Source organism: Coturnix japonica, chromosome 7 (assembly GCF_001577835.2).
Source record: "Coturnix japonica isolate 7356 chromosome 7, Coturnix japonica 2.1, whole genome shotgun sequence".
Lineage (NCBI taxonomy): Eukaryota > Metazoa > Chordata > Aves > Galliformes > Phasianidae > Coturnix > Coturnix japonica.
In genome coordinates, this window is record NC_029522.1 from 14,006,505 (window position 1) to 14,032,619 (window position 26,115).

Genomic DNA, 26,115 nt, shown 5'->3' on the forward strand with positions numbered 1-26,115 from the left:
GCTAAATAACAGCTGCTTAATCACTTTCCTCCAAAAAGATAAAAGCAAGATAATCTGTGCGTTGAGATAAAGTAAAAAGGGGAAAACAAACAAACAAACCACCCCAAACAAGAAAGAAAAACAAGTGATGAAAATGCAATTGCTTACCACCAGTCAATCAATGACCAGACATCCCCTACTAAGCAACAGTAAGCCCTGAATAACTTCCCACCAGTTTTATTGCTGACCTTGACATTACGTGGTATGGAATAGTTGTTTCATTGATTTGGGTCAACTGTTCCAACTGTGCTCCCTCCAGATTTTTACTCACCTACAAACTACTTGGAGAACAGTATAAGAAACAAACTTTGTCAGTGCATGAGCACTGCTCAGCAGCAGCTAAAACATCAATGTGTCATCAATACTGTTTTGGTCACAAACCCAAATACTACCATAGAGGCTGTTATGAGGAAAAAAACTCCATCCAACCCCAGTATACAAATGTTCTGTGAACAGATCACAATTAAAGTCTGGAACCAGTCTAGACTGCACAACAATCTGGAGACCAGTAAGACTATTTGCCCTCAACTAAACAACCTTCTGGGTCATACATATATGCTCACAGCCTGTAATCCCAGGCGGTGGTGTCCAATCATGTAATGTGAGGCCAAAGAAATACAACGAAGTCTGAATTTTAGGCTAACCTTCATCTAATCACGTGGATGTAAAAGTATTCCCCCATCACTTAATTTCCTATGTTCACTCTGTATTGTATCGTTCAAACATATTTTGTCACACAACTGCAAAAGAGGGAAAAAGGAAGGAAAAAAAATCTTACCAGGCAGGCTAATAAAAAAATGCTGGATGAGTGGTTTTACTGACACCAATCCAGCCTGCAACATGCAGGAGGGTTATTCTTATGTTAAAAGCAAACTGAGAAAGACCAAAAAAAACACCAAGCTTTTCAGAAGAAGATAATTTTAATTGCTACAAGAAGACACCAGAAGAAAGCAGAAAGTAGTTTGGGCTTAAATAAGAGTGACACAGTAGTAGCAACGGAAGCTTAGTAACTGAGTGACATAAGTGGCTCATGCTGTATTTTTTTTAATTCTACTCCCCTACTTGAGGAAAAGATGTTAGCCCCTTAATTGACTTAAAATGTTGATGATGTGTACAATTAAGCATTCCTAGGTTACTTAGATGCCTTTAATAGAAAGAACAAGCACCAGCAGTAAAAGTATACGACAGAAGAACTGGCAAGAACTGATAACTAGCGTATACATGTCAGTCACGTACCAGTTTAAACAACTGGCTTGGAACATTAAGTCATTAATTTAGATCCATCACTGGAAATATGTACAGCTGTATTTAGTTTGGCATTAACTGAAACATTTCTGATATTACTTCCTCAACATATACTCCTCCATCACTGAAGTGATTTAGTACCTTTTGTACAGTGCCAAGGAAAGTTAGTCTGGAATCATAAAAAAGAAGGCTAGCCAGTGCGAGACTTGCTTGGAAGCACAGGTATTGAGAAAAGCATTACACAATTTGGATACCGATGGCCAAGTTTTGCCACCTGAAACTCATTTCCTTGTTGTCTGACCACGCTATTCAGAAGGCTCTACTTAAACACTGAAGCCTAAGAGCAGTTCTGCCTCAGGATATCCAGTTCACTTGAACACACTGCAGTTCAAGAAGCACCCTCTACAACCTGCACACACAGCCACATCCTTCCACTGCACGACTGTTGTTCCTTTATCACTTTGGAATCAGAAATCAACTACTCTTTATTTGTCTGCTGCAACTTAATTCCTTTAAATACTGGTCACTTTAACATACTTGTGAATAACTCTCCAGATAAACCTCTCCACTGAAGGAGATAAAAAGCCAAAATCTCCATGCTGGGATGTACTAACATCAGCACACCCCTAGTCCTAGACCCTGGACAAGGTTAGAACTAGTATACTTGCTTGAATTCAACACTGAGCTTCTCCTTACCTGCTTTGCGACTTCCCTTAGGCAGGCCACTCCTCGTTCAAAGTTGGGGAAGACCACAGAGCCATATTTCTGGTATTCAGGAAGCGGACGAATCTTTATCGTAACTTCAGTAACCACCCCCAGAGTTCCTTCAGGAAAAAAAAGAAAAGCTCAATTGTGAAGTGCTACAAAGCTGCAATTCCTGCAAATCGCCCAACAACTGTTTAGCAAGACGTTCTCATGTAACATAAGTCAGAAGTCCCAAAAATTCAGTATTGCAGAAATAAACAATTTATTCCTGTTAATTTACACGGTGAATTCTGACAAGCGGCCTTAAAGTCATGATGTTTGTTAACAGATATGTTTAGAAACTCCACAGATCTGTTATAAATGCTGTTCAGTTGCTTAACTTCAGTCCTATAAAAAGCCACACTGTATTATCCCATCACACACACAAAAAAAATAATGCCTGCAGATCACCATCTATAGACACACTGGAAGTCACAGCATTAAAGATGCTCAAATCAGCAAGCCATTACAGAAGCTGAACTAAGTGCAGTTATGTGAAATTACCTTCAGATCCCATAATAAAGTGATGGATATCAGGTCCTGTTGACATGCGAGGTACTTGACAGTTTTTTTCAACTATTCCTCTTGGAGTTACCATTTTTATATGAATCACCTGTATAAACAATAAACTGTAACTATACGCACTAGCATTAAGCAAAGATTTTTTGATATGATATTTATTTTCTAGATATAAAAATTTCTCAGATGGTAAACACTTCCCCAGAAACTTTCTCCCTGTGACATCAGGAAGCTCACAAACTGCTCTGAATCAACCCTGAAACCAGTTTTCTCCTAATGAAAATTTGAGAAGCTGCATTTTAGCCTGAAGTTTTGCTCCCACCATAGAAAAGCCTTCTGTGCTTCACATCTTTCTGCACAAGCAAAACTATACCATACCGTAACGCTTCGGGCAGTAGGGTACAGATGAAGCTTTGTTAGCACGAGCAGTTTCAACAAGGCATACTGAATAAGAACTATATTTTCTGCCAAGTCAATTCACTTCCTTCCTTACTGCTCTGATATACCATGCAATAAGACTACATCCCACTCTTGTTTGCACACAGGGTCAACTGATGTGAAAAAAGCCTACTTAGATTAGGGAAGTGAGATGGTAGAAAGAATGAATCATTGGCTGTCAGCGTGAACTGATTCCAGTAGACAACTTTAAAAAGAGTAGCAAACAGCATTCACTGTTGGAAAAACCCTACAAATTTAACAGGATTACACTGAGACTATCAGACAGTGTGAACAGTGGAATAAAGCAACAGGGTAAGGACAAATCAACACAATTACTTAAGCTATCTAGTAAATACAAAACTGAAACTTTCCAATTAGCAGTAGTGTTTACTAGTGCTAATAAACAAACAACAATCTCAGACAACATCTGATGCTGAAATTGTATCACTGATTAAAAGAAATCACACAGAATCACACAGAATGACCCGGGTTGGAAGGGACCTCAAGAATCATGTAGTTCCAACCCCATTGGAACAGTTTCTTCTCCCTCTCATGAGTCATTACAAGAGTTAAACCTCCAAGCAGAAGAATAATTAATTAGAACAAGTATTAGAAATATTTACCAGATCTTCAATGTTTCCATAGATGTTTTTCTTCATGCCTGATGCTCGTGTTGCTACCCATCCTCCCAGTGAGCTGAACTCCATGGAGTCTGGTTCATGGCCTGTACAGAAGCCACTTTCAGAAAGCTAAAGAAAGGAAAAACACGTTCTACAGAGTCTGCATTTGCTTAGTACTTCAAAATCTCAGTTTTTTAGGCTTGCTTGTTTTAAGAGGAAGGTTTGGAAGGAGAGTATGGGGATCCACAGGCCTGTCAGCCTGACCTCCGTATCTGCCTGTTTCCTGCAGTGTCTTCTTGAAGAAGCTGGTAGCACATGGCTCAGACAGATAACCTCTTAGCTGGATAAAAAAAATGGCTTGACAGTCAGGCCCAGAAATTGGTGGTGAACGGAGTTAAATCCAGCTGGCAACCAGACATGAGTGGTGTTCCCCAGGGGTCAGTATTGGGGCCCATCTTGTATAATATCTTTATTGATGATCTGCACGAGGGGATTGTGTGCATCCTCATTAAGTTTGAAGATAACACCAAGGTGGAAGTGCTGAACTGTTTGAGGGTAGGAAGGCTCTACAGAGGGATCTGGACTAGATGAATTGATGAGCTGAGGCTAGTTACGTGAGCTTTAACAAGACAAAATGCTGGGTTCTGCACTTTGGTCACAGTGACCCCATGCAATGCTACAGACCTGGCGCAGAACAGCTGGAACGCTGCATGAAGGAAAAGGATCTAGCACTGTTAGTCAACAGCCCAAATTGACTAGTGTGCCCAAGTAGCCAAGAAGGCCAACTGCATCCTGACTTGTATCAGAAATAGTGCAATCAGCAAGACTAGGGAGGTGATCACCCCTCCATACTCAGCTCTGGCAAGGCCACGTATTGAGTACTGCATTCAGTTTTGGGGCTCCTCACAACATGAAAAACATCAAGGTCCTGGAGAATATCCAGAGGAGGGCAATGAAGCAGGTGAAGAGTCTGGAGCACAGGTCTTATGAGGAACAGCTGAGGGAATTGGGATTGTTTAGTCTAGAGAAGGGAGCATTCAGAGAAGATTTTATCACTCTTTACAATGACCTGAAAAGAGGTTGTGGCATGGTGAAGGATCAGCCTCTTCTCTCAGGTAACTAGTGACAGAGCGAGAGGTAAAGGCCTTAAGTTGTAGCAGGGACGGCAATGCTTCAACAGTTGGACTAGACAACCTTAGAAATGGAATATCCTGTTGATTCACTCAATTATTCTAGCACACATTTTGTCTTCGATACACAAATGAACTGCAAATTGATTCTACTCCTACTGTGCATGTGCTGTGCTACACATCAGCCTGTAATACTCCTCCCCCATACTTTAAAACTAAGACCTCTATTGTTTGTAAGAAGGTGAGAATTCAGATACATATGGAAAAAAATTATAACTAAGTAACTGCCAACTTTGCACAAATGCGGCCAATAAATAAGGCACTTAATCTCTTGTTCTTTCCATTCTAATGTGATATGCAGCAGGTCTGCAGAAAATGTGAGCAAATTGGCTGTACTTAATTCTCTCAAGGAGTGATGTGTTTTAATATACAGCCATCTGGTTGGGCATCCTGTATGCAAGGCTGTCAACTACTTGTGATGCAGATCATGCATTCCTGTACATTAAGTAGTCACTTGTTTCTCATTTTTCTGTATTAGCTTGGCTTTGCCATCTGCACAGCACCTGAGGTTGATTGGATGCCCCTAGAATTGCAACACCAGAACTGTCAGGCAGAAAGAATTAAAGGCCCAGAACTCTCACACTGATAACTGTGTTAGTGTTTGAGACTATCAATTAGCACTGGGCAACTGAAATAAATAAATAAACAACTATGTCCAACTAAACTGTTGTAAGTACAACATTTAATGTGGGTCATTAACTACACTCTGTAGTGCAAAGTGATTCTAACTTCAGTGATTGAAAGTTATTTCTGTGTAACATTAACTGTGATTTATTGAGCTCATGGTCCTTTCTCTTACTGGAAGAACTTGTGACTTCAGATGTTTACTGATCACATTAGGGAAGGGTTCCTACACTCTCCTTATTCTTCAAGAGAACAAGAAGTTTGCTTCAGGCACAGTTTAATTATTTCTACAATGCATATTAATACAATGCACAGTAAAGATCGATGCTTCTGAATCCTTGTAATTGACTGGGCATGCACAAAGCAGTAGGTTCAAACTCTTCAAACACCACCATATAAATGGTATGTGCTGAGGATACTTAAAGAGTAGGGGAGAGAGACTGTGCTATGTACTTTCAAGACGGGATGGCCAGCAAGGCATTCTCATCCAAAATGCACAAGTATGTAACAGCTTTTCTACAAAAATCACAATTTGCTTGCTAATAGTTATTATAACAATAATAAAAAAAATCTGTTCTAGCTTCACTACTCTTCATCACCTCTGATTCTCTTCTGTTGACTAGTAATGCACATTCTTTCCTGATAAAAGCAAGCAACTTGAGGCCCCTCTACAGAACACATTGTAATATATATAAAAGATATATGTAAGATATATAAATTCATATATCTTTTCATCTTACAGCAAACAGTGTCTTAATTAAGCTACAAACACACATACTTGTGAAATTTATATTTATTTTTAATGTCCCATTCAAAAACACTTTTTTAACACAATATTTAGCTTTCTAAATCTGCTGTTTATTTAGCACTTGATGTTAGTTACAGTTGTAAAGTTCAAAGTAACTGTGAGTGAGCTAAACTTCTAAGTAAGGTCAGCACTCAAAATATCCAGATTTTGAGGGTGTTTTTTTCCACCCTACTCATCTCTACTTTGCTCATGCTGTGGCAATATAAAAATCCTTCAATTCAAAGCTTACTTAATATTAGCAAGCTACAAACCCAGCAGTATTTCAAAGCAATTCCTTTGGCTGCACTGTCCAAATATATGTAGGTTGCACTGATACTAATGCCTCTTATTTATTTCCATGGAAACTACAACAGATACAAAGACCACAACAACACATTTTGATAGAGAAGATTCTCAGCTACAGAATCACCACCACTGCTATGCATTTGCTCTATCAATGAACAAAAGTCTGCATGCCATCCTCATAAAAAAAGCCTCAATGCTGTCTGGAACATGGCTTGTCTTTCACATCTCTGTCACCACTGCTGAAACGCACCACCCAGCATCCCACTGTGCTCACGTCCCCTGGTTGGTTTCCACAGATGCTCAGCAAGTGCCAATGGATGTCAGTGGGTGCAATTCAGTCTGCACTGAAGAATTCAATGACACAACTTTACTTCATACGCACTTCCACCTCAGGCATCGCTTTTTCAGAAAGCCCCTCTGCTGCCATCTGTCACATGGCAACAAAGTGTAACAGAATAGTGATGAGAAGGTTCATCTTCTACTGCTGTACCACCATCATCATTGGCCATAAAGGGCCAATGTAATAAAATAGGAAGCATTACTTTCAGAACAACTCTTGTATATCTTCATTCTATCTGTATTTCAGTGGGCACTTGCACTGACATTAATCACAGCAGTACTTGTTTTGCGTAGCATAATTGGAATTTAACCTGGAGTCTTCATTTTAATCACATTCCACTGAGTAGTTCTGTACTTCCAGTTTGCACAGTAAGAGTTTCTAAAATATATGCCTGTACACATTAAGAAGGTGATCCGATTTGGTATTCTTTGCTCACTGAGAGAGTCACACAGAAGTCCTGAAAGTAGTAAGAGCTGTTGTAACTGTTTTGTTACAAAAACTGTTCTTGCTTTTGTAAGAACACTGGTCCATTCTCCAGCACAGAACAAATGGACAATCAGTATTCTTTCCATAGAACAGAACACAAATGAAAGATTCTAAGTTTTCTGATTAAAAGGATTCAAAGAAGACTACAATAGCAGTATTATAACCCATACGAGTTATAAACAGGAAGGGAATACTGTTCTATACTCTGAGAAAAAAGTAGTAGCATTTAAAGGATAGAATAGCAACAAAATACCATAAACTACCACCCTAGGAAAACAAATAAAAAGATCTTTTATAGAGAGAATATACTACATTTTCATTTTAGTTCAAGCTTTAGTAGTAAAAGAACTGGAAAGGTTAAAATATTACACTGAATGATTAGGAAAGACTATCTTTCTCATAATAAACTGCTCTGTCATTTAAACAAGTTTTCTTCCCCAAAACATCATTCAGAAACAAGCTGTTCAAATTAAAAACAGCCTTCAAATCTCTGCATTGTAAATCTCACTGTAAAGTGCCCTTCGGCACTAAGCTTAGAGAGCAATTAGCTACCAGAATACTTGAGTCTTGGAAGTTAAGCAAGAAGAACTGCACATCCTGAAGAATAGTAAACTAACACCTACAACCAGCTTGATTATCAAGGACCACTGAGAAAGACGCTGAGATAGTGCTATGACTCACCTGAGAGACTGCAGTTAAAAGTCACTAGAGATCACTCAGTAGTAAAGGTGATCTAATTTTTCACTGGACCCTTATTTTACTCCACCCTCCTTCCTTTATGCTACATTTTCATAGCCAGACTTAAGTAGCAGCAACAGTAGCAAGTCTGTTATAAGCTTTAACCCTTCTGAAGTAACTACCTCTCGCCCAAACTACAATAAGCACAACAGAATGAATCCAAAAACTTTTGTTGGTATTTAGTACCAAGTGTCACATCTTACAAACACAACAGCATATCTAAGGCCTGAAATAGAAGGCACAGTGTTACATCCTGCAAATTGCTAACTTACTGGTGTACAAGTCTACAAGTCTTTGGTCTACAGCTAACAGAAAAAAATGTCATTTAAAAACGTGCATGAAATACAGCATCCATATGCTGTCTTTGCAATTCATAACCAAGAATATAATAACCAGAGTCTATATGAAAACACGAGAACTAAGCTAGAATTCAGTGGCCTAGACAAGATATGAGCAATAACATGGAATAACATGGAGAAATACTAGACGTCACAGAAGGCAAAAAAAAATACCTGTTTTTCCAAATCTTGTCCGATGATGCCAGCTTCCACACACGCTGTTAAGTTCTTCTCATCTACCCAGAGAATCCGATTCTGTTAAGAAGTGAATCAAAACTAATAATCAGTGTTTATTTCCTTCTCTAATGATATATTATCAACATTATCTAGTGATGCATGTTAATATTAACACAATTATAGTTGTTAGACCAGGGAAAGCTGAGCCTGCCCACTCCCTCCAACAGTGAGACAACAGGCTAGAGCTTGTACAGCCTCTATCATAAGTAGCATTATTAATCAGCTCATACTGGAAACATTCACAGAAACAAAGCAGAAAGACCAGAACAAATTAATATAAAAATCCTACAGAAATTAAAATACAGAATCTTTAAGAATGAATGCAATTTAAGGCGCTTGAGTTTGAATATCTGGACACTAGGCATACCCCAAGACAAGTACTCTTGTATAAATTCCCTAGCACTGAAGCATCCCAGCTCAGTTCTGGGGTTCTGACACACTAAATTAGAAGTAAAACGTGGTATAAGATGTCAAAGTATGTAAGAAATTTAAGGTACTGGAAGGATTATACCTTTTTACCAGGTGGGAAACTAACTGACCCATCAGAATATTCTACTAAACAGAAAAAGAAGCACTAAGCATAATTATTAACAAGGACAATTCATAAAGAATAAACTAACAAATCTGGGTTTAGCTCTGTTTATAGGGAAAATCCCACAGGGACATCAACTTCAGTTTGTCCCTGAAAAGTGATTATAGTTATTAACTGGGATTGATAGTTCAGAAAAAATAAAAACAGCATTATGAAGACAATTTAGATTCATCAGTAGAAAAAGGCAACATGCAACAACCCTTTACTTTGCAAATTCTGGAACAAAGGCTACATTCTAAAAAAGCAATATTTACATTGCTTAACATGACACTATTTTCATTTCTATAATCCATGGGCCAAGTGTCTGTCCTCCCTAAATAAAAGTAGTATTACTCATTTTCAACAAGAATCACTATCTGAAGGAGTTACAGATGTGCAGTTCAATATAGAAATACACAGCCATCTTTTATTTCTTCAGTGAAGGCTAAAATATACAAGGACAAAACTTCCTACTGGCCCTTCATGTAACTCAGACAATTTCTATATAGAAGAACGGTGACTTCCACTGATTTTCTCTCATGTAAAACTGTACAAAGACTCAGCAGTAGGATTTTTTTCAAAGAACACATACATATGAAGTATAGGACTAACTTCCACAAAAATATCACTTAAACTAATTTAGTCATCACAGTACAATTTCATACTTCCACCTTTTTCTTTATTCTTGTAACAAAGAAAGAAATGTCATTCTCTAGTGATTCCTTTATCTAAAGAAACATAGAATGATTTAAATTTCAACATATTATTTTCCTTGAAGAGGTACATGCCATTTGTGATGTATCCAGAGAGACAATTGTTCTTTTTTCTTCTTCAGGGCATTCGAGGGCACTAGAGACACTTGTTCCTCCTGAAAATACAGGATGAATATTGTGACTGTACAATTCCCAGGTAAATTCTCTCCTACCTTCTACATAACCATCCTCTCTCTCCTTTCGAATACTGAACATAGTAAAGATCACTTTTCAAAGCTAATGATTTAGTATTTAGTATTCTGACTGTCCCCACTCCCAAATTTAGAGTTTCACGCAATCAGGGCAATGATGGAGCAGACATAAGGCTTTAACAGCACTTGATAACGAATCATGACATTCCGACCATCTCATTTGCCACTGTAAAGTCTGGAATGTAACTTTAAAACAGGGAAGAAATCAAGTCATTCAAGAAACAGATAACTGGTTTCTATATACTCTACTGAGAGCTCTAGAAAGGACACTACACTTCTACCTAGAAAGTGGGCTGAAGAGATCTGCTTACTACAGGAATGCAATACTTACCTGAAAGCAAGTCATAAACTGAAAAAGGTTTAACTATAAAAACGGATGAATAAAAACAAATATCAAACCTCTCTGGAGGTTTCTAGTGTATCTTTAAAGCATATCACAGAACAGCCTCCAAGAAGTTTTTGGTTTCTCAAAGACCACAAAAGCCATGTTGTTGAAAAAGAGACAGTTTACCCTAAGAACTTTTAGCAGGAGAAAAGGTATGTTATAAATTGATGATTTCTGGAAGCCCTTAGAAGTTCCCTAGACTGAGAAGGACTCAGGACCTAGTACAGTTTGAAGGCAAATAGGTAGATTCAACTTCACATAAACACTTCTCTTGCACTTCTAATATTCAAAGTGTTTTTACCTGTGCTGACTTTTGTCCAGCTAAATACAGCAAAATTTAACACTACAAGACCACAGAAAGTAGACAGCATTTAAAATTCAAGGGTTACTCCCAAAGAAATACCTCCTACTATATTACAAAAACCACAGACTTAAATTCAAGTAGAATAATTTTGCACTAGTGATGTTAAAGAGATTTGATATTTAACACTACTTACCACCAAACGGTATTATGCAGAGATTGTGTTTGCAGGCTAATTCCACAATTTTAACTACATCTTCATGGCAAACTGAAAAAGTTAAACAGGATTTGTGCTTGTTACTTGTGTTTAAATATCAGTCTGAATAGTCAGCAGCTCCTTTTCTGACACCAGCAAGAAAGACGTTTCAAAGAGTTAGGCGTTAAACAGCAAGACTCAAAGTAAAAAGAGCTCTAGAGTACACCTTAGACATAAAACAACTCTACTTTTAAAAAACTTACTACATAGCCTTGGTCTCCTGCTCACAGATTGAGACTTACTGGGAATTCTCAGGGTAAGATGGGCTAACAAACAGGTAAGAATTGAGCTATATACCCAGGAAAATACCTGAGAAACATGACTCAATTAGAAAATTCACACAAATAAGCAAATGAAGTTTTCTCAGTTAAAGTTTCCATGTTCTTCTACTCGGTAAAAACAAGCATTATTCTGCTACGTTTTAAACTACAACACTAGTGACTATTCTACTTGATATGAGTCTAGCCAGCATGGCCTTTTCTTCAAGTCAATCACCCTCCATAAAGCATTTTGATTGGAGTTGACAGGTGTTACACCTTTAAAATATTCTTTCAGTACAGTATATCATAAGACCAAATTTTTAATGTAAACATTTAAGCACCCTTCTACCAGCTCATACCCCAAACAAGATGATTTTGTCTGCAATTTAGACAGCTATTCTTGGTACATATACAAGTTCACATTATACTGTGGTTACTGGTCACAAATTCTGCTGTCACCTGAAATTTCACTTATATTTAGTAAAAAATTTTACTTCCCTATTAAGTAATGGGACTTCATGTTACAAAGTCACGATTACCATACCCCCCCAAAAAATCCTTTGGGGTATCTAAAGATGAGCGTGGCTGGCCAGACAGCTTCTTAATAACGAGAGAGCACAGGAATTTAGTAAACAGAGCAGAAGGAAGAAGTAAAGAAACATTAAACTTACCAGGCCATACAACTATATCAGGAATTCGTTTAAACATTCCTTCCCTGAGTACAAATATCTCATGTAGGCAGTGTCCTAAAAAACAAACAATAAGTAATCAAGTTCAAACAGGAAGCATCTGAAGTACAGTTATATAAATGAACTTCTCTTACCATGAGCTCTGAATACCCTATCTTCAGCATCCTGTGAATATGAGATTTTAGTGGCTCTAAGATCCTGAAGAAATTCTTCATTTACAATAGATGGAGGTACATCATTAACATTTAAAGATGCCTACAATACAAGAAAATGATTTCATTAAAAATAAGCTGCCTCTCGTAGCATTTCTTCACAATTAAAAAAAGAAAAAAAACTGTTTACCATTAACCAATACCAAAACATGGGTATTTAAGATTAGAAGTACAGAAATTCTTTGCTTTATCTTCAGTCATTGATCCATTTGCCTTCCCTAGTACCCATCTCACTAGATGCACATACAGTTTTATTCCATAGTACATTCTGACTTTTTTCCTGACAAGTCTGGAGAAGTGAACAAGCATATGAGTGCATACTAAGTAAAATACTTGTCCTAAGGAATTCAAGATTTAAGAGAATCAACTGCCTGAACTAAAGACCCTTATGTTGATAAAGTTCAAAATTTCTCACACAATACAAGAAATACATAAACCTTTTAATTTGCTTTGTGAACGTAAGTGTAATGCTTGTAACTGCTTTGAATGTTAAATAGTGAGATCTGAAGAATCAAAGAATGACCTCAAAGATCATCTATTTTCAACCCCCACGCCATAGGCAGGGGCACCAACCACTAGACCACACTGCCCAGAGTCACATCCAGCCTGGAAGAAGAAGGGAAGACTTCAACTTCAACAAGAAAGTATTCACGTGATTGCAAAGATCTATGGTATATTTTGAAGAAACTACATAAGGTTACACAGAAATTAAGAGAACTTATAGGATAATTTAGTGAAGAATATTTGCCTTAGGTAGGTTCATGACTGATAGCTCACAAAAGCTCAGAGTCTCAAGTGGGTAGCTAATTATTTGTTTGATACTTTTCCATAGAAGACACTTGACCTTACAAAAACACAGTTTTAATAATGATTTACTTCTGAAAAAAGATGTGCTGCTTTGACTTGTCTTTTAAAGATTATGCTATATCTGAAATAAGGTGTTACACATAGGAGAAAAAGGTTTTTCCCTCCATTGTATTCACACTGTCACCTACAAACACGGAAACTAGAGATCAAGGTGAGAAGCGGCAGGAGGTATACTGCTACTAAGAGATCCTGATTTTAGGGGTTAGTCATAATAAGCTGAGAGCTGCGGCTCTTAGCTCTTGCTAGTCCTCTATTAACATGCATTCACACGGTGCTATTGGATAAACTCAAGAGCAGAACTCAAAGATGAAAACACAAGGAAAAACAAATATACTAAGTAACCAAGTAATAAAAGATCTCTGTTCAAAGAAAATTCCTGTTAGCTCTCCTCTATTTTCTATTTCACACTAGCTTCCTTAAGAAATTTTTGTAGATAAACGCATTTTGTTTCAAGATGAACATCAAATGCTTGATGATCTTGGTTCTCTATAAGATGAAGACAAATTACCTAGAACAATTCCTTACAGACAACCATATTGGGCCTTTTTGTGTTCTGCAGGAATTTATTTACATTATGAAGATGAAAAAAAATGAAAGTTAATATTCATCTATATAAATCTTTTGTAGGATACCAGACAAAATTTTTTTTCCTATGGGACTGAGATATTTTATTTGCTGTGCACTGAAAGGTTACACAGGAAGCATACACGAACTAGGTTTAAACTGCTGCCTTTTCTAAGTCTAAACTAAAAATGGAAAAAAGTCATCAGGCCTTAAGGAGCAGAAAAGTGGGTACATTTACTGAAGTAAGTTACAATAGAAAGGCTACAGATGACAGGGAACCCTTCAGTCCTATGGAATAAAGGCAAGAAGAGATAAAGACAAATAGAGCAAGAGGTCCTTTCCCTACTGTTGTTCCTGTATCTGAGATCAAAAGAAAAAACACCCATCAAGATAAAGTTTTAAAAAATATATAGTTACACATGAAGAAACTAAGCAGATGAAAGAACGAATTGACTAGCAGAAGACTGAAGTGCTCAAGTTTTTCAGGTCCAATGAGATTACCTGCATCAGAGAAAACACAATGTTGAACTCACTTCAGAAATGGGTAAATAAAACCATTACCCAAAACAGTGTCACTACAGTCACTGTACAAGAACAGCCTCCTTCCAGCACTGCTTTGGCAGCTATCTATTCAGGAACCCTCAGCCTCAAATGAATTATTCTTAAATGAGATGGGTCAATCTTGAGCTATTCTGCTTGAAAAGCAAAATATGTATTTTTCACAAAACCAGAACATCCTGAACACACTTGGTTTTTCTTCCTGAAAACCATTCTGATAGCCAGTTTTCAGCAGTCAGACGTGAAAAGTATTGCTGTCAAATTAGAACTCAGATAACTTTAAATACACTGACAACATGGCACACTTTTGTGTCACCCTATCTTCCATCTTTATTGTCACAAACAATCATAACAGTTTCATGAATAATAATTTTCTGCAGACTATGAGTTTCCACAATCTTGAAAAACAGCCTACAAACAAGGACTAAAATCTCCCTGCATGGGAGATACTTTACCCAATTAATGCACCACCAGTTGACCTAGACCTACAAGTTGTGCTAAGTCACTAGAAATTTTACATAGTAGTTCTACACCAGACAGCAACTTTTAGGTGTTAATTCGCTATGGTTAAATCAATTACGTGCAAGGTGACCTTCAGATCAACAGCTGAATCACCTTTAACAATCTGGTCTCGATCATCACCAAGACTAACATTCAAAGGAACTGGTTTGGCTATTTACTTACTCTAGAGGTAGTTTTGTGCTCCAGACTTGCTCCAAAGGTTTTTTCTATCCATTCTTTAAAAGTTGGTAATACCATACCACCTAATCTGTACCTGGAAAGTCAACATTACACAGCGTCATTTTAAATTGAAAGAATGTACGTGAGATACACTTCTTTTGATTCTGCATTAGCACAAATAGTAAGTTTTAAATTCAGTTCTTCATCTAAAAGGCTGCAAAGCTCTGCCCATTCAGTTTTCATGAAACTGCACAGTTTCAATGCATTTAAGTATTCTATACTTAAAACAAAACCAAATCAGATGTGAATACCTCAGCCATTATTTCACTTCATGATCTTTGGAAACTGAGGCATAAGGCTTTTCATATACCCCACCCCCACTTTCATTTTTAAATGACGCAGAAAGCAGTGTCACAGTTTACACCCTAGTACAGACACACTGCACTGTAAACTAAAGCAGTCTCAAACACACAAACTCAGCTCAATACACCTATCGCAGTTTCAAGAAAACCAGAGCTCAGGGTTCCTCTCATCCGCAGGATGCATTCGAAACCATCAAGTGATGTGTCTATCACAAACCTGTTGGCATGAGCTATGACAGATGAAAGTTGCAAGACAAGTGACAAAGAAGTTTGTCATGACGGTGCATGCTGCACGCAAGAAAAAGCAAGGCACACACTTTAATGAGGTGAAAATTTGTTAATTGTGTACATTTACACACTTTGTATATGTTTAAAATATATTAACAAGCATTCTCCGAGAAGAAAACAATTATCCTTCTTCGGTATAAAGAACTTTTAGCAGTTGAAAATCCTATTAGCTCATACACGGGTCACTACATTAGGCCCCACAGATCTTTCTTCTACAATAATTTATTTACTACATCTAACCATGACCCTGTGCTTCACAGCCACAATTAAGTCACCTACTATGCAAAAAGAGCAACTCATTTTGTTTCCCTATCTTAACTACCTTCTAGTTCTCCCACTGATAAAACAAAAACCAACTCAATTCCTAGAGATAAAATGGTACAAACACGTTGGAACTCAGCTAGAAAGGCTAAGTTCAGTGATCCCTTCTGTGACAGCTATTATTCATACATCATATTCATACAGATGAGTTATATGGAAAGGCAAGTACAAAAAGCAACAAAAATTTAAGGTACAAGCCTAATGTAAATTGGCAATCTGCAAAGGTACAGAACATCTTGGTTCAGCTTGGTCCTTTTTCCTCTCCAGACATACTTTTCGGTATTGCCCACCTATTGCTATAGCTCTCTCAAAGGACTAAGTAAAGCTGACAGGAATCTAACAACTAACTGCGGGCAAACAAAAGTCCAAACAGAGAGTAAATTGGTGAGTTTACTGCACAGAATGCAATTATGACTAGTTACTCAAGGGTAAGCTTTGTACATATGATGATGGCAAAAGAAGTCCCAGAACAAAAATAAAATAAGAACTGTCCTCCCTAGAAAAATAGGTTTATTTGCTCACTCAAGCAAGTACCTTCTACTTCTGGAGTGATGGTATAGTTGGTAATGAAAAAAGATAAACTGATAAGTAGATAAGCACAGTCTGCTGAGACAGTGCAACTTCCATAAAGAGAATTCCTGTTTCACTAACCCTTGGAGTTCCATGAAGGTGTGAAAACAAAGTAAACAAGGAGACTGCAGTGAACATTACACTCTACAGCCCTCCCTGTTTCCTCAGAGGTTCTACCTCAACAGCCATTAAAGAAAATATGCTGCCACAGTACTAATGGGAAAATTCTTCTCAAGGCTTAAAGATAAGAAAAATAAGTCTGTCCAAAAAAGGAGTGCAAATTGCCACATTGCTACTGGGTCCAATTTTACATAATGTCTTCATCATTGAACTGGACTTAACAGAGGACTCTCCAATCAGGTGAATGATAAAACATCATTCCCATCCCTTCTAGAACAGGGAACAGAACTCATCAGTTCTCATCACCAAGATCTCCCCACATAGTATGCAGTGAACTCATGAGCCTAAGATAATGCTTTGCATTTTAACCTGGGACTGAAAGTTAAAAGATTAATGATTTGTGTTCAATACTTGAGATAGATTTTTTTGCAGGTTTGACTCAAACTAGCTCACACCAGTTGTGCAAAAACCCAAAGAGTAATGAGTTTTTCTTCAGTGCACTGTCCCAGCAAATTCATTTCTCTTTCCTATTAAACTCATCACTTCTACTTTTTATTATTTTTAAAACTAAGACCGTAAGACTCGTTTCATTTCAGGTAGAAATGAGCAGTAAGATATTAAGTGACAGGCTTAAAACTCACTAAAGAAAGTAAAGAGATCCTGAAGAAGAATTCATCTTGTCTTTGCTGAAAAGCTACACATATATTTTTCAGAAAAACAAATATGCTGTGTATAAAGCTAGAAGACAACAGATCAGTGGTGTATGCTGACACCACTACGTTCATTTCAATTTTAAGCTAAGAACATACAGAAACTCCAAGCACAACAGTTAAGAAACCTAAAACAAATTAAGAGTTGAGTGAAGCAACTTGCAGATGCTCATGAGATTCTCAAAACTGGAACTACTCTATGGAACTGCTCCACGTTTTCTAAAGCCTTAGAAGATGCTGCAGATTCTCATTCTACACTCCAGGGGAAGTTTCACTACTACATACAGAATTCAGTAAACCCACGCAGAACTAATGACCTGTTCTATGAGATATAGGAAGCTTTCTGCTGCTTTCAGTTTCGCCGAACACTGCAGTTTTAGAACTCTACTCAAAAATATTACTAATAAAATACTTCAGTGATATAATTTGCCAGCTTACCTCTTTCCTGTGAATTCTGCTTGACCCTTCTTATTGAATATGAATTTGGAGTCATTATATCCCCATCCATTCCACTTCAGAATTTCTTGTCTAGAAGGGGGAAAACATAAATGATTGAAAATGTTAGCACACTTTAAGGCCAAAATGTTTGTATGATTTATGATTTCATAGCTTTGGAAACATAGCAATTTAAGAAGACGAATATATATCAAAAGTACAGAACCTAATACTCAAAAAAAAAAATCATTTGCAGTCATAACTATTATTCCTTCAGATTGCAACCCAAGGTTTGAAAGACCTTATGGGCAGCCAGTTGAAGTCAAAAGATAAATTGTACAACTAATATTTTTGAATCAGCAAAGATTACATTTGAAAGATGCTCCTCTTTAATCCTCTACATCATTACCAGTAGTACTACAAACAGGCAGTTTGTAGTTGAGTTGTCTAAACACAACCATTCCAAAACAGATCTCTCGATCTCAATAAAAATCATCAGCAGTGTATCAATGTAAACATATTGAAGATACAGAGAAACACAAAGAGTAATCACATATCAATTCAATTTTGCTTCAGAAAAAAATCAATTCATTTAAATTAGAAATGAAGTGCTAATGTAAAAATCGAATTAACAAAAATGCATCTTAAAGAACAGATGATATATCTCACTCTGCTACACACAGTAAACATAGATCGTACTCATTGAGTGTATCTTAGAAGAACAAGAGAATGATCAGTGATCATTTTTGTATCTTAGAAGAACAAGAGAATAGAATGATCAGTAATCATTTCAAGATTTCACAGATCAAAGTTACTGCCTGAAAGTGGTCATAACTCCAGCTGTATGTGCAAGATAGCTGGGTGCTACTGGACTACCAAAGGCCTTTGTAACAGAGAAAACACAAAAGCAGGTTGCAGAGATTCCACCAGTGCTGTACACAGTCAAAGTACAGTTTCTTCCGACTGCCTGTCCACAAGGCTTCAAGTAATCAAATAGAAAAAATGTGGACTTCTACTACAGAAGTTTGACACAGACATTTCAACGAGCCTTTCATAAGCTTAGCACGTCCTAGGCAAGCTTTAAAGGAACTTCAAGCACTTAGAAACTGACGCATTCGTGAAATAGCCAGTGTGTGATGCTAAGCACCAGTTCCTGAGGGACTGTTACACTGGCACCAAATTAAGCTGTTTCATCAGCAGCTGTCCAGGACTGCAGTTCTCCTCAAAGCAGCAGTTCTTTTGCTGACTACATGGAGCACTTCTGTACATCCAAATTCTGGTTTGTTCAATCATGTAAAGTCAGAACAGACTTGATATCAATCAACCAAATTTGAGGAAGGCTTAAGCAGGTCCTCTTTTCAAGGCAGTGCCAAAAAACACTGCTAAGTGTGTTGTGTGGAACAGGGCAGAGAAAGCAGCAGTGAGGCTGATGATGATCAGCCAGGACGGGACACAAAGGGGCAGGCTTAGAGGAGCCAATGAATGTGGGTAACCAGGTGAGTGCTGCTCTGGGACATTCAACCACCCCAATGCCCACTCAGACAGATGAGTCCTCCAAAGGCCAGAGGGGTACAGTGGAGGCACTGAGTAGACACTCAGTAAAGGGGGCCTCCTGCTAAGCCACCTGCATTGTCAGTTGCTGGCCCCTCCTGAAGGCCTGCTTTCCTAGGCTGGTGCTTTCTTCAGGTTTTAAAACACTGAACAGAAGGAAAGAAGTCAAATTTCCTAAGAGCTTTCAGGATGAACTACTTCTGAATGAAATAAGTAAGTAATGGTTATGGTTCGCTCTGAAAGATAACACAGCTCTTATTATTGCTGTGATGAGAGTAATTAATTTAAATGCTAATACAACAGCTCACATGTTTGCAGAAGAACAGCTGGTTCTGAAACATCTCAACTACCACATAAGACAAAGACAGGCAAATCCCACTCTGCCTAAAAGATGGCTTTGTGGCAAGCACAACAGGAAGTTAATTATAAACATCTAATTTCTATATTCAAAGCTACCCCAAGCAATTCTGAGGTTTCTGTTTGGAGACAGAAAGGGCTGTTTAGTAATGAGCCACTGACATTTATTCTTTCCTTTGTTCTACCACAGCAGGGAGTACTGCCAACTTCGGGACTGCTATCTGATTTACTTACTGTGGCTCCTAGCACTTCCCACCTACACAGTAACAAGTTGGAGGAAATACTGCACGTGGCTTCCTAACAAACAGCCTAAAAACATCCAGAATATAAAATAAAATGACCGATTATTTAGGTCTGTGTCGTACACGACAAGGCCACCAACATTTGCTGGTTTTCTTGTTTTGAACTCAAAGCTGCTATGTTTTGTATTGTACTTAAGCTGCCTCATTTAAAGATGATGGCTTTTCTATCCAGGTACAGTGACCCCAACAGAATATCAAGCTCATTAGCACCACTTTCGCATTAAATATTAACAAGTGATCAGTTCTTCCTTGCCTCCTAACTTTAAAGCCAGCAAATCAGTACTGAAATGAAATGATACATGTAAAAATGTTAAAAGCAAGCTTGCTTTGCATTTTTTTGACATTACATACATACACAGCACATGCATGTAAAACAAGTAATGATATCGCACGAAGGGAAAAACCTGAAAGAAGGCAAGTTACCATGGAAACACTGACAATGCCAGCAAGTGTTGTGAAAACAGTGCGCTGAGGCTTAGCGTATTCAAACCTCTCTGTTCAATGTTCCGCACTGAAACAGTTTGACTCGATGCAATAAGAATTACTCATTTTTATTTTTGCAGCAAAAACTCTTTCAGCAAAAAGCAAATTGTTTCCTCACTTACAATAAAGTTACAAGACCACATTCAGAGAAACACAGAAACCAAGTTAATTCTACTGAGCTACAGTTCATTCATTAATTAACTGCATCATTACAGGGACATATATCCAAGCGCAGCGACCTCAACATAACTTCCCCCTCACTTCTACAAAACCACATGAAATGCAGCACATCACACAAACAGGAGAAGCAAATGGGCTACTTGGCTAAACCAGCAACAGCCATTTCCTGTATTTTCTTCAGGGAAGCAACCCTAAGTCTGTGCCATTCAACCAACTGAACCAATGGGACCCAGCTAGAGCAGAGCCAAAATGCTCAAGGCAGTGTTGTCACAATAACCACCAGTGCTTCTGATTCAATCATCAGCTGGTGCTTAGCCCACAAACATCGCACACACAAAATAAACAGACACTCCCGTTCTGCCACCCAAGAACAGCACATTCTTGGAAATGACATGTAAGTGGCACTTTGAATAGCCAGCACATTGGCTGAACCACTGCTGTTTGTCTAGTGGAACAATGCAGACAAGTCTTACAGGCTGTGAAGTTATTGCAAGACTTGGAGCAGGCACACAGTAAGATTCATGTAGCATGATGGTGCTAAGGATTTGCACCAGAACATTATATACAGTAACTCCTCAAAGCCCACTTCAGCTGGATTTCTGGTACTAACTCAGAACCATTCCCTTAGGTGACACCTGGAGGTCCCCTCCTGCTGTGCTGCAGCAGTCCCTGCATGGGCTACACAGTAATTCCAGCATCAGATAAGAAAGCTTCTGGAGCCAGCAGTAAATTACAATTAGGTCCCTAGAAATTAAGAAAGGGAATATAGCCCAAGGAATCCCTCCAAGAACTGCTTTATGAAAGCATCATTTATCTGGAGAATGACATGCTGCAGGCAGGGAATATCCGCTATGTTTGTCACCCCTACATGTCTCCCCTCATGGGGAGCCTTCCCTGCAGCAAACCAAGCCTGCGTGCAATAACTTCTAAAGGCCAGTAAGAGGCCTGCTCTAGTAAACTTAGACACATTCCAGTCCTGCAGCCTGTGTTTTCACATAAAGCCCTGCAGCTGCACAGGCATCTACTACAGCTGCTGTTTGTTTGCCAAGTATATGCTACAGCAACATGAACCTTGGTTCATATTTGCAGTTTCAATCTACTGAAAGCTGCAAGTGCAGACAACATTTAAGGCATGGAAGACTTGATGGGACCAGAGCAGTGTGTGGTGTGGCTCCTTTTGGTTTGATTTGCTTTTGTTTTCACATCAGAACAGTTTAAAAAACAAACAATGTTAAGTCTTCTTACATAATGGCAACCTTGGCTACTTCATTACATTTTAATAATAAAGCCCTGAGGAACGAGGAAACTGGTGCTTCTCCAATGTTTTCTTGTAAAAACCTTAAGTAATTTGGTGAATTAAGTGAATTAATAATGAAACACTACACCCATTCTGAGGAAAGCCAAGATACTATACCTACACATCTGGTACTCTATACAGATGATTCTCATGGAAGGGAGTACTTTACAAAAAGCTATTTCTATTCCGCCTACTAATTCTACTGGTATCAGTTTCTATCTTGGAAGTGACAGCTCTACAGCAAAAATGCACGCACATGGCCACTTCCAGGCAGCCAGGGAACAGGCACCTCAACACTTTTCAAACACTAGACATCAATCACATAGAAAATATTTCTTGGAAGCTTGTAAAGTCAGGAAAGTCTGCTTCACTGCCTTCAAAAATCCCATTTAACAACTGTTAAAGTTGTTAATTTTCTCAAGCAAAATAAGCTCAGCTTCTGGACAAGACCTTTATGTATTGTGTTGAAGACTTCTTGCATGCTCCAAACCAAATGCATTAGATAACCAGTGAAGAACATTTCTTGGCTTCTGCTATCAACCCAGATAACCTGTACACAGCAGCTACTTTTGGATGTTACACACACTATAGATGTCTGTGGTTGATTGCCTGGAAGCCACTACAGCTTGGAGTAAAAGTAATGATTGTAGTCTTTTGCATTAACAAAGATTGTTCTATCCAACTTAAGTAAATCTTAAGTTTAAATAAATACGTATACATTCAATTTCTTCTACATAGGAATTCAGACCTTAGCAGGTATCAAGAAATTGATCCACAGACTCAGTTTTTCATTTTGTCTACTTCTCATGCAATAACCAATATTGTATTTCACATGTTAAGTGCAGTTTACACTTATATTTGTATCTAGATTTGTGGTTTTTTTTCCCCCTAATAAAATTTAACCAGTAGATATGTCCACCTTGGTTTACTTGACATGAAAAGATCTAACAAGAAACTCATGTTTATTTGAATGAATTCAGCTCTGACATTTCTGACATACCATCTGTCCGAAGAGTTGCCTACTTATAGTTTGGTAATACATATGAATTGTTGTTGCATATGAAGTCACATTTGCCTTCAAATTATGGCACTTTCTTTTATCACTTTATTATTTACATGTAAGAACCTTATCTTATCTACTGATATACTTCAAGAAATAACCTTGACAAACAATTATCTGCTTTGATGCAATCCCAAAAGCCTCCTGTGAACTGCCACACCTTCCTCAATGCATCATGTTCTTGCTCTTATGATTTCTTAAAATTCTTTCCTTCTTTGCCAGAAGCTTCCACTACCTTAAACTCAGAAGTCAGATATGCCAGGATTTAGTTCAGCATCAACTTTTGCTTAAAAACATCATTACCTAAAGAGTTAGTGCCGTCAAACACTTACCAAGCCACATATGGAATCTAACCTTTCAGAGTTCTAAGTTTAGTGAGAAACATCAAGGTATTTACAGAAGAAAAGGTAACGTCTGAGTACGGTTTCTTGCTACAGGATTTTTCTGTGAGTAATTGCATTCCTTTCCTCATTGATGTAGGTGTTACCTCATCTTGGTTGGCTCTTTCTTTGCTCACATGTGGTGGCTGAGGGTACCAACTCGTGCAGCCATCCCAGTGGGAGAGCAGTCTGTGGTTGTGGCACTGAGGGATGTGCTTTGTGAGCATGGTGGGTGTAGGATGATGGTTGGACTTGATGATCTTGGAGGTGTTTTCCAACCTTTGTGATTCTACATATTTAACTGAGAAACACTCCCTGTGCTCCTCAGACCTTCTTCACCCTATGGTGCTCACCCTAAGCTTCAGTGTTATCAGTCACCAGTCTCCAACCTAAACAGATCCTGAATTCACTTGAGAAGAAAAACAGCAATACAAAAAGTCTTTAAAGATTTTAAAATACTCATACAAGCATAGAGGAATAGCCATCACTTACATTTACAGTATACAAATCTTTACAACAAAAAAGCATTTATATATTAGTGGTATGACAGGATGCCTCTTTGACCTTTTTTGTTACACTGAAGTAGCATCTTTAGGCACCAGCTCATGTTTTGCTTGACCTAGAGTTAGATGTTAACAAGTTGACTTGAGCAACCAAACCTGGGTCTGAAATTGCTAAAGAGTGGAGGACTGGCTATGCGCTCATCCTGTGGCTTACACTGGATAACAGTGTGCCCACAATAACATTAAGAAAGACTCAAATATCTTTTCATCCAACAGGGAAAAGAAAAATAACTTTCCCACAAAAAGAAGGGAAAGTGAGAAATTCTACTCTGCTTTTTCTTTACTCCAGGACACAAAAAGCTTATTAGATGACAGCTGAACATTTTATTACATTCAATCAACACTCCCTTTTAAACTCTGAAGAACTTTGGCCCTTGTTAAGTTAGTTATAACACAATCTACTACAGCTAGATTAATAGTAGTGCTCCATCTCTGAGGCACTCCTATTTTCTGGCATACATAAAAGTTATTCCAGAATAACTGCGTCCTGAAGAATTGCAGCACTTTGCTGTTTTCAGAGTGATACAGTATAAGCTGTACATTTCACGTAGTTAATCTTCAGAATAACTGCATATAAAGTTTTTATCTTAAGCCTCACCAGTAAAATGAGTTTAATAATAACCAGCCACCAAATCCAACAGAATAATGTTAAGTTTTGAAAAAATACTTGCAAGGAAGAATTATTTTCCAATTCAAGCTTTTAATGCATTTTTCAGGAGGCACATCATTTTTTTAAGGTTTGAAGACACGGATGTTTTTATAACTATGACCTCCATCTTCCACTTCAGCACTGAATCAAAACCTACAATCCAAAACAGAAATGCTGTGCCAAGAAGTAACGTCTCTCTACTCTTACAGTACATAAGACTCTCCACTCACCAAGCACACTCTTACAGTGAATCCTCCCCTAAAGAGAATGAGGCCCTTAGCACAAGACAGCTTATCTTTTTTGATAAGCATTTATTTTTCTTCTTCTTTTCTGAAAGTGACTTATGAAAGAATGAAAAACCAGGAAGGATGCTGCAATCTTTTAAACACATCCACATGCAAACATACTGGTTAGCCTTCACAGGCATTTTGAAACAGGGACTGTTCAATGAGTACACACAGGAAATCTGTACATTTTACATATTCCCCTTCCTCTCCTCACTGGTGATGAAAAATGGCTGGATAAGATCCTTACTAGTACGGCCTTTAGAGTGTCAACAAGAATTTCTGAAGGTCAGTGTCTAGTGACTATGGCATAAGAATTAAGGTGTTTCTTTGGTCAAAGCAAGTCATCTCCCTTGCAGAAGAAACACTACACAGAGAATGCAGCCAGATCTGGTAGAAGTGCCTGTCAGATGCTTTGACTATTTCAGACACTACAGGAAAGATGCAACAGGCTTAATGAAGACAGACATTTTTTAATAAGGTACCTGAGCTGCAGCTTTGCTGCCAAAAATTATATTAATAACTCAAAAGAAGCAGAAAAGCTGAATCATCATAAATAGATTTAATAGGAGACTGAAAGAAGGAAGACACTTGGGTTTGGACTATTCTAATATTGCTGGGGAAAAAAAACACCACCACACAATCACTGTACCATTTATAAATCAGTTATTCTCACTAGATTTATTTATTTATTTATATCAAACTGGTTAGCAATATATATAAAAACACGATCTTCAGGATCTCCACAAAATAGAAAGTTACATTAGCTTTCAAAATCCACACTCCTCTTTTTCCTGGTAAGCAGGAAAAACAGCTGCCAAGTCTAGTACTTCATCTCTCTCAAGTCGCAGTTATGCAAAGATACGTGCAAAAGCACTATCAAGTTGGATAGACTAAACAACTGAACTTGATATTAACACAAAACTTAGTACAGATTGATTTGTTACAAGCACACAGCACGTTACAGTGGTAAGTGTGAATATCTATGCAGATTTAAAAAAAAAGCTTTCAGAAACACAGGTTTTATTTTAAGCAGCTTCAGGACCTTGTAACCTACTCCAAGACCAGTTGAAAGTACTCCAGTGTCTTCCACTCTTTGATTGCTCAGCTTCTCTGGTGTCAGACACCCTTGAACTGAAATAATGAAGCACTGCCAGAGTAGGTCAAGTACTGAACGCAAAATAGTCCCGTCAGCAAAAGATATTTAACCAGCTGAGTTACTAAGCAAAGAACCAAACCTCGTA

General features: G+C 37.9%; 1 protein-coding gene across 2 annotated transcripts in view; it reads right to left on the reverse strand.

The window, feature by feature from the left end:
* Positions 1-26,115, reverse strand: part of AGPS (alkylglycerone phosphate synthase) — a 76,721-nt gene that overhangs the window by 31,679 nt on the left and 18,927 nt on the right. For both annotated transcript variants that reach the window (XM_015868396.2, XM_015868397.2), the window contains exons 2-11: positions 17,769-17,858; positions 14,963-15,053; positions 12,212-12,332; positions 12,060-12,134; positions 11,069-11,140; positions 10,011-10,090; positions 8,589-8,669; positions 3,609-3,734; positions 2,533-2,641; positions 1,981-2,108 (exon numbers count right to left, since the gene is read on the reverse strand). In XM_015868396.2, the coding sequence (XP_015723882.2) occupies positions 1,981-2,108; positions 2,533-2,641; positions 3,609-3,734; positions 8,589-8,669; positions 10,011-10,090; positions 11,069-11,140; positions 12,060-12,134; positions 12,212-12,332; positions 14,963-15,053; positions 17,769-17,858 (973 nt within the window). The remainder of the gene's footprint in view (positions 1-1,980; positions 2,109-2,532; positions 2,642-3,608; positions 3,735-8,588; positions 8,670-10,010; positions 10,091-11,068; positions 11,141-12,059; positions 12,135-12,211; positions 12,333-14,962; positions 15,054-17,768; positions 17,859-26,115) is intronic.